This window comes from Lytechinus pictus, chromosome 9 (genome assembly GCF_037042905.1).
Source record: "Lytechinus pictus isolate F3 Inbred chromosome 9, Lp3.0, whole genome shotgun sequence".
Taxonomy (NCBI): Eukaryota; Metazoa; Echinodermata; class Echinoidea; order Temnopleuroida; family Toxopneustidae; genus Lytechinus; species Lytechinus pictus.
This window is the reverse complement of record NC_087253.1, coordinates 18,002,538-18,012,500: the sequence shown is the minus strand read 5'-3', so window position 1 is coordinate 18,012,500 and position 9,963 is coordinate 18,002,538. Positions and strand designations below refer to the sequence as shown.

At 38.9% G+C, this 9,963-nt stretch overlaps 1 protein-coding gene across 1 annotated transcript in view; it reads right to left on the bottom strand.

The window, feature by feature from the left end:
• LOC129267628 (oxysterol-binding protein-related protein 8-like) overlaps nt 1–9,963 on the bottom strand; it is a 50,928-nt gene that overhangs the window by 22,840 nt on the left and 18,125 nt on the right. The window contains exons 4-5 of the mRNA XM_064104845.1: nt 5,019–5,099; nt 3,338–3,460 (exon numbers count right to left, since the gene is read on the bottom strand). Of these exons, the coding sequence (XP_063960915.1) occupies nt 3,338–3,460; nt 5,019–5,099 (204 nt within the window). The remainder of the gene's footprint in view (nt 1–3,337; nt 3,461–5,018; nt 5,100–9,963) is intronic.

Here is a 9,963-nt window from a genome sequence, read left to right as displayed (position 1 = left end):
ATAAATAAATAAATAAATACACTACTCAAAAAAAGTTAAGGACCACTTTTTAAAACGTACATAAAGATTTTATACAAGGTGTTTTATTTCTGGAAATACCTCAGTACAACTGTCCTAAATGTCCTTAAACACGCTGTAATCAATTTCACGCATGGGTGGTTTCAGTTGTTGCACAATGTCTCTCGCATCACTGCACATCCTGAAAAGTGGGCCCCGAGGGGTATCAGCTACCGACATGAAGTGGTAAAAACGAATGTCTGAGTGTCTTTCAGGCAGTTCAGTAACGAGTGTGACCACCTCCTGCAGCAATAACGGCTTCACAGCGCTGTCTCATGGAGCTGATGAGGCGATTGATGTCTCTGACGTCCAGTGCATCCCATGCAGCCTCCAGAGCCACACCCAGCTGCTGCAGTCCAAGTGGATGGGCTTCGAGCTGCTCGAGACTCCTCCCCATCATGTCCCAGACGTGCTCTATCGGGTTTAAGTCCGGGGACCTCGCTGGCCACTCCATACGCTCAATCCCCTGGCCCTCAAGGAACTCGGTCACCACCCTAGCTCGGTGGGCACGGGCATTGTCATCCATGAAAATGATGTTTTGTCCCACATTTTCTGCAAATGGCACCACTATAGGTTCAAGGACCTCATCCCTGTACCTCACTCCTGTCATTGCTCCCCCTGGGACCACGTAGAGACGAGTACGGTTGGCGTAGGTGATGCCTCCCCACACCATGACGCTGCCTCCCCCATAACGGTCATGTTCTGCAATACAGGGGTCTGCAAATCTCTCTCCTGGTCGCCTCCAGACTCTCGAACGTCCATCATTGTGGTCAAGGGAAAATCTGCTCTCATCTGTGAACAGAACTCTACGCCATTGCTGTCTGGTCCATCTGACATGCTCCCGGGCCCAGTTGAGACGAATTCTTCTGTGAGCAGGGGTGAGTGGGACACACTGAGCTGGCCGTCTGGCATGCATATTGGCTCTGTGAAGTCGGTTACGGATTGTTTGAGTGGAAACAATCACTCCAGTTGCTGCAGCGAAGTCATTGTTGAGGCGGCGTGCACTGTGAAAGCGGTTGCGGAGGCTGAGATTCGTCAAGTAGCGATCATCTCTAGGGGTTGTCGAAACTGGTCGGCCACTGCGGGGTCTCTCGGAGTATAGCCCTGTCTCTCGGTGTCTTTGATTTGCTCTGCTAATGACACTGTGTGACACGCCCATCATTCTGGCTACTCTTCGCTGACTGAGGCCAGCTTCCAGCATCCCTAGGGCTCTGGCTACATCTGTTTCACTTAGGTGGTGTCTTGGCATTGCTGTTGTAGGCAAGTTGTTGATTGTACAGACTAAAGACGGAAAATGCTTTGGAAGACACTTGTCTTATGGCCCACTGCAATGATGCCAGAGACATCATGAAAGAACTGCATGTGTGAAATTGATGTCATTGTGTTTGATGGCATTCTGGACAGCTGTATCTTGGCATTGCTATTGTCAGCAATTTGTTGATTGTAGAGACTAAAGACAGAAAATGCTTTGGAAGCCACTTTTGTACGGGCACATTGCAATGATGCAAGAGACATGAAAGAACTGCATGTGTGAAATTGATTTCATTGTGTTTGATGGCATCCTGGACAGCTGTATCTTGGCATTGCTGTTGTCAGCAATTTGTTGATTGTAGAGACTAAAGACAGAAAATGCATTTGAATCCACATTTGTACCACTTCACAATGGGCCCACTTTTCAGGATATGCAATAATGCGAGAGACATCATGCAACAACTGAAACCACCCATGTGTGAAATTGTTACAGGGTGTTTGAGGAGATTCAAGACAGCCATATTCGGGTATTTCTAGAAATACAACACCCGGTTTGAAAAAAACGAATCTCAGCCTCCGCAACCGCTTTCACAGTGCACGCCGCCTCAACAATGACTTCGCTGCAGCAACTGGAGTGATTGTTTCCACTCAAACAATCCGTAACCGACTTCACAGAGCCAATATGCATGCCAGACGGCCAGCTCAGTGTGTCCCACTCACCCCTGCTCACAGAGGAATTCGTCTCAACTGGGCCCGGGAGCATGTCAGATGGACCAGACAGCAATGGCGTAGAGTTCTGTTCACAGATGAGAGCAGATTTTCCCTTGACCACAATGATGGACGTTCGAGAGTCTGGAGGCGACCAGGAGAGAGATTTGCAGACCCCTGTATTGCAGAACATGACCGTTATGGGGGAGGCAGCGTCATGGTGTGGGGAGGCATCACCTACGCCAACCGTACTCGTCTCTACGTGGTCCCAGGGGGAGCAATGACAGGAGTGAGGTACAGGGATGAGGTCCTTGAACCTATAGTGGTGCCATTTGCAGAAAATGTGGGACAAAACATCATTTTCATGGATGACAATGCCCGTGCCCACCGAGCTAGGGTGGCGACCGAGTTCCTTGAGGGCCAGGGGATTGAGCGTATGGAGTGGCCAGCGAGGTCCCCGGACTTAAACCCGATAGAGCACGTCTGGGACATGATGGGGAGGAGTCTCGAGCAGCTCGAAGCCCATCCACTTGGACTGCAGCAGCTGGGTGTGGCTCTGGAGGCTGCATGGGATGCACTGGACGTCAGAGACATCAATCGCCTCATCAGCTCCATGAGACAGCGCTGTGAAGCCGTTATTGCTGCAGGAGGTGGTCACACTCGTTACTGAACTGCCTGAAAGACACTCAGACATTCGTTTTTACCACTTCATGTCGGTAGCTGATACCCCTCGGGGCCCACTTTTCAGGATGTGCAGTGATGCGAGAGACATTGTGCAACAACTGAAACCACCCATGCGTGAAATTGATTACAGCGTGTTTAAGGACATTTAGGACAGTTGTACTGAGGTATTTCCAGAAATAAAACACCTTGTATAAAATCTTTATGTACGTTTTAAAAAGTGGTCCTTAACTTTTTTTGAGTAGTGTAAATAAATAAACAAATAAATAAATAAATAAATAAATAAATAAATAAATAAATAAATAAATAAATAAATAAATAAATAAATAAATAAATAAATAAATAAATAAATAAATAAATAAATAAATAAATAAATAAATAAATAAATAAATAAATAAATAAATGAATAAATGAATGAATGAATGAATGAATAAATGAATGAATGAATAAATAAATCAATCAATGGACAGATGAATTGATGAATGGGTGAATGGATGGATGGATTGGTAGATTGGTGGATGGATGCATGGATGGATTGATGGATTGGTAGATTGATGGGTGGATGGTTGGGTCAATGGATGGATGGGTGGAGGGAGGGAGGGATGGATGGATGAATAAATAATGATCATGCTCTACTCACCCTTGTTGCCCAGATGGACTGGTCCAGCGGATGATAAATCTTGAAGCAGAAGCCATCTTTCTTCGAAGGCCTCTCTATCAGCTCACAGTTATTGAGTAAAATGGTTCCTACCCATTGGCCATGCTGTCGTTGGAGAAAAAAAGAGTGAAAAAAATCTTGAACTAGCAGTCCCAATAGCCCCAATTCAAGTCTTCAACTACTCATATCTGGCCAGTGGGGTGTTTCATAAAGCTCTTCGTATCAAGTTAAGAGCGACTTTAAGACTTTGAGAACGACTGGTGAACCTTTCTTATGTGCTATTTTTAACCACCAATGAACTTTTAATGAGGAATATCATTTACATGTACCACAAGAAAGGATCACAAGTCATTCTTTCAGTCATTCCTAACTTACAGGTACCAACAGCTTTATGAAACGGCCCTTGGTTAATTACCCATAATGCAACACTGAGCAGTGTAGTATTGTAATATAGACCCACTTGAAAGATAACACACGACTTCACTTCTCAATGTTTTCAAATCACAATAATTATGTTTATAATCAGTAGGGCAATTTCCATAAAATATGTACGTCTGTCCGACCCCCCTATGTGGAACCTTCATGAAATTTTCTGTCTCTGATTTCTGGTTCTTTTGAAAGTCTGTAATGCTCTCAAATGACCCTGACTTGGTCAGTTTACGAAGTGAAGTAATACTTGAGAAAACTGGTGGTCGGACATACAATAAGGTTGATTATTTTATGGAATTGCCCAGTAGCACCTGGCACTTTTCATCTCAAAACAATTTTGATTCTCTGTAACAATAATAATTCATTCTCTGTATTTCTAATAATTATCTCAAAAGGTATACTCTTAGGGGGGCAAGTGATCGCAAGTTTCTTGCAATGCCCCATAAGACTAGCAAATTATAACACGCAGTCAATGAAAGGCTAGACACACCGCTGGTCAGTTCACACTCCCCTTTCAAGGGGAATTTCACCACATGTGACATGAGGTTGGTTTTACTATTATCACTATTTATTTTGGCATTCCATAAACCATGTCACATCTCCCCCTATGCCCGAACCATTAAAGCAATGTAGTCAAAAAGGCCTTATGACTGCAAATAGGAAGGCTGTGCAATGTGAAACATTCAAGCCGAATATCCAACATTTACATGTACAGTATTTGTACATATTGGACATACATGTATTTGCCACTTCAAACATCAAACAAAGTACAAGAGAGTTCAATAGAAAGTATGACATAATAAAACAGGTTTCCCCTACTGCAGTTCCCAAATGTGTCTAGAATATAAAAAAATAAAAAAAATCAAAATTCTTGTAACCAGCAAATCTTTTGTGATGACTGCATGAAATGCAGCAGGATGCAAAAGATTATAAAACGAACAAAATCATACTAAAAGCCCCCCCCCCCCCCAAATAAACCAAAAAGATTCCAGTTAAAACTTAAGAAAATTGTACATGTCTATCCCTTCACAATACGTCTAATGCTCTATTCTGTGCCAATGCCTGCCCAACTGTCGGCTTTTGCTTGTCCACACTGCCCCAGACTTTTTCGGGCGAAGACAGTCTATTCCGCCATCTTCAAACCTACAAGAATTTGTGGTCGTCTTTGCATGCAAAGGACAAACATCATCGCTCTTATCTGAGCAGATTTGTGGAATCAGGTCCACATTCTTACCTTGGGACTCTTATAGATGACGAGTAGACCTGGTTTCAACACACACCATAGTTTGGTCCATCCTTTCAAACTCCCTCTCACCTGAAATGAACAAAGAAGGAAATAGAAAATAAAGAAGTAATTAGAACTGTATATAAAAAACATGAACATATACATTATATGTAAGGGTATACACTGTAGTTTGCTCATCATTTTTAAATTTATTATTACTTATTAGTAGATATTTCACTCTTTACTACAAGTACGCGTACATGTTCAAAAATATATTTCAGAAAAGATTGCTGTTATAAATGAAAACAAAATACAATATTTGTACCATGTATCACTGTTATCAGTGATCTACATACATGAACCTTCTTATTTTCATCAACGCGGTAGGGGGAGGGGGGTCTTTTGCATTAAAAAACATATACACGTACATGTACAGCATACGCAGACCTACCAACCTTCTACAACAAAAAAAGGTATTCTTAGAAGGAGAAAAAATATTTTTTGACAAAAAAAAGAGTATTTTTAAAAATTTGTCTCAATGTAACAATCATCAGCCTGATGTAGTGAGATCAGTGAAAAAACATGTGAAATGACTACTTGAAAACCAATGACAATGTGCTCGTAGGCAAGAATCAACTTGTTCTTTTCATGCAACAAGTTACAGGCCCGCTAGTGATTTTTACCGGTCTGGGACCGTCAGACCGGCGCCAGTGTCATGCGCTGTGTATAATACATACTCCATGATCAGAAATTTTTTTTTAAAGAAACAAATCACACACAAAATAGTATTGATGTATTCATAGCAAAAAAGAGGAACAAATACTCTAAAAAAGGAACGGTTGGCATGTATGATACGCATAAAAGGAGAAGGGAAAATGTAGTAATTCACAATACCACACTGATGACATTTACATACAAGATCATATGCAGAATTGGATTGTTTTTTTTTTATCAAGCTCCCCTTATGCAAACAAAGAAAATAAAGCCCACTCTTTCAAATCAGTCTCCTGCACGAACTGCAAATCAAGAGAATGCCAAAGCTAAGATATTTTCCCTCGAAAGGCTTTCTACTCCAAAGTATCGCTACATGCCTTATTAAACCCAGCTCATAATAAGAAGCATTTTGTGAAAGTCAAGTTGTTTTGCGTGTGTGTAAAAAGCAGACCAAAACCAAACAAACCCTTTTCAAGTAGAAATACATTGTAGGAAAAAAGATACTTTGATGAGAGAGCTTTCATATTCTATCTTTCTTCAAGTGGCTTTGTATTGAGCTCCGTGAGCATATATTTGAAGACCTTTGTAACAACAGGGCCCCGTCTTACAAAGAGTTATGATTGATCCAATCGATCGTAACTCTATGGAAATCTATCGTAACTCTATGGAAATCCATCAATGTCATAATTTTTTTCTACAGGAAATTTGCACAATGTCCTTTGTAAACAAAGAGAAGCACAGCAAATTTTCAAGAAAACAATGAATGCATGAATATGCATCATAGTGGGAAAATATTTTGAACAAACATGAATAATTGATGTTGACGTTGCTAGCCGTCCATAGTTGTGATTGATTGGATCAATTGCAACTCCTTGTAAGACGGGGCCCAGGCATTACCTTCATCTAAGCTACTTTTTAGAGAAGAATGCATAGATTTCAAAAAGGTTTTGATGTTTTCAGGGATGCTATGCAAACCGAGGACAAGAAATGTTTTATAGAGATAGGCCCCTATGAGATCCCCCTTGCCATTACTAGCTGCAGAACCTGCTCTTAAAGGTCAAGTCCACCACAGAAAAATGCTCATTTAAATCAATAGAAAAAAAAATCCAAGAAGCACATTAACGCTGAAAATTTCATCAAAATCGGATGTAAAATAAGAAAGTTATGACACTTTAAAATTTCGCTTAACATTTTTTACAAAAAAGATATACATGTATGCACATCTCAGTGATATGTAAATGAGAGTCTATGATGACCCTCACTCACTATTTCTTTTGTTCTTTATTGTTTGAATTATATAATATTTCAATTTTTACAGATTTGACAATTTATGGACAAACTTGACTTAACCCTAAAATGTTAAATGATAGTAACTCCACTTGTTCAGGGGGGGATAAAACTTTGTGTCACATGACAATGAGGAGACAATTAGAATAATTCATACTTTCTTTTTGTATAATAAGATACAAAAGATATAGTAAGTTGGTGATGTCATCAGTCCCCTCATTTGTGTACCGACCAGGATGTGCATATAACTGTTTTGTGACAGTAAGTGAAACTTTAAAATGTCACAACTTTCTTATTTTACATCCGATTTTGATGAAATTTTCAGCGTTATGCTTCTTGGATTTTTCTCTTTTCATTCAAATCAACTTTTTGCTGGAGGGACATATCCTTAATAAAGAAAACATGCAAAAAGGTGTTATTCAAGGCTGGACAATGTGCACATGTATGTACAGTGAAATTTTCAAATCAGTAAAAAAAATGTACCAGAGTGCATACATGTACATTCCAACCCTGGATATGTGGAAAGGATTTCACCCAATCAAAAATTGGGATTATTCGAGGCATTATTTAGGGTGGGGTGGGGGAAAACATCAGAGTACACTTTATTAGATTACTTGTTTAAAGGAGAAGTCCACCCGAACAAAAAATTGATTTGAATAAAAAGAGAAAAATCCCACAAACATAACACTGAAAATTTCATCGAAATCGGATGTAAAATAAAAAAGTTATGACATTTTTAATTTTCGCTTAATTTCACAAAACAGTTATATGCACATCCTGGTTGGTATGCTAATGGGAAGACTGATGACGTCATCCACTCACTATTTCTTTTGAATTTTATTATATGAAATATGAAACATTCCAATTTTCTCCTCATTGTCCAGTGAAACAATGATTAATTCCTCCATGAACATGTGGAATTAGCATTAATACTATATGATTCAGTCAAGTCGGTCCCTATGGTCAAATCTGTAAAAAATGAAATATTGTATAATTCAAACAATAAAAAACAAAAGAAATAGTGAGTGATGGACATCATCGACTGGCTCATTTGCATGTCACTGAGTTGTGCATATCACTTTTTTGTGAAAAATAAGCAAAACTTTAAAATGCCATAACTTTCTTATTTTACATCCAATTTTGACGAAATTTTCAGTGTTATGCTAGTTTGATTTTTCTCTATTTATTCAAATCAACATTTTGCTGGGGTGGACTTGACCTTTAAGGTCATTTGAAGGTCCACCATCTACCTCATAACTTATCTAATGTGGATATAGGACCTTCTAAAACTAAGCTCAATATATGTAAAAGTAGAGCTTGTCTATATGAAAACTTGACAGATATATTTTCAAGTAGGAGTATAAAGATCTTTTATAAAACAAAATGCTTAGTATTCTGATCTTTGGAAGCTATATTAAACACATCTATATCAAAGCTTTGTGAAAGTAATTTTCATTCTTTTTTCTCCTTGAGTTGCAATAAGCATACTGAAACTAAACCTGATTAAGTTGAAGTATTTATAGCCATGAATGAGCAATGCTACATCGATCTCATTGTGTTCATGTCACTTTCAATTCCTTCTGTATAACGGAACAGAGTATCAAGCAAATTGTTTCCATGGTAACTTGTTCTTTTATGTGAATCTAAATCCAAAGCCATTAGATTGAAAGTCCCGGTGATATTTTCCTCCTCTCATTTTCTTCATTATTTTGAGATTTATATGATGGAAATAGGTCGGAAGCACGCTATAAAGAGTAAAAAAAGGTTTATATACAAATAGTGGCTCCTTGTAGGCACCATTTTGTAAAATTCTTGGATTCATCTGATCATATTTTCATAACAAATCATCAAAAATCAATCATATTTATATTTTCAGTATCCAAATGGACGAGTTCTGTGCGACATCACAGATCTCGTCAACATTGCCAATAGGAGAATCTCCTTGGCATTTAGTGATCTCTATATTCAGATGCTCATATCTTTCTTATTATTCTTTAGATTTTTCTAAAGCTTTCATCCATCTGTTTCTTTGATTTTCCTCTTTTGTATGAATTCAACTGGTTTCAAGTGATTCATTCTCCTTTAAGGCAAAAATAAGCTGGCTACTCCTAGGAGCATTCGATTGTAGAACAGAAAAGGTCATTCGTACATTGTAAAGGACTTCAGGTACTCTGGCCCAGATATGAAACTAATTTTAGCAACACTGAATACAACTAGCACAAAGCCACAAACCATTGTGGCGTAGTTAAAGAAACTATTGATATATATATATATTTTTTGGGGGGGGGGGTGTTTCACAAAGAATTAAATGAGACTTAGAGTTGCACTTAAATTCCCAATTATGTGCTGTTTAAATGCATCATCGCATTGGTCAAATCGTGCTATCAAAAAGAACAAGTCAATAAGATTGTGGTGTTAGCATGTGAGCATTGGCATTGAAGCATTGGCGAAACATCCCCTGGTCTCGAAATCAATCATAACATGTCTAGAAATCATTTGAAAATTTACGATTGATATTTTATCTGCCTTTCGCAACAAGGAATGTACTTTTAATCTGGGGCCCGTCTCACAAAGAGTTACAATTGATCCGATCAATCTCAACTATGGAAAGCCAGCAACGTCAACATCTACACTTTACGTTTTTTAAAGAAGTTTTCTAGATATGATGTATGCTCATAGAGCCATCGATGTCACAAAAATTCAGTGTGCTTCTTTTTGTTTACAAAGGACATTGTGCAAATTTCCTGCAGCAAAAATAATGATGTGGATGGATTTCCATATAGTTGGGGTTGATCAGATCAATCGTAACTCTTTGTAAGACGGGACCCAGATTTGATACAGCTAAAATTGATCTATCAATTATACAAGTGGAATGCCTCTGGCAGTCTCGCCTGCATTACGCGATTTAATATAGCAGCAGTGCTAACTTTGAAAACTACTGTAAGATAATCAT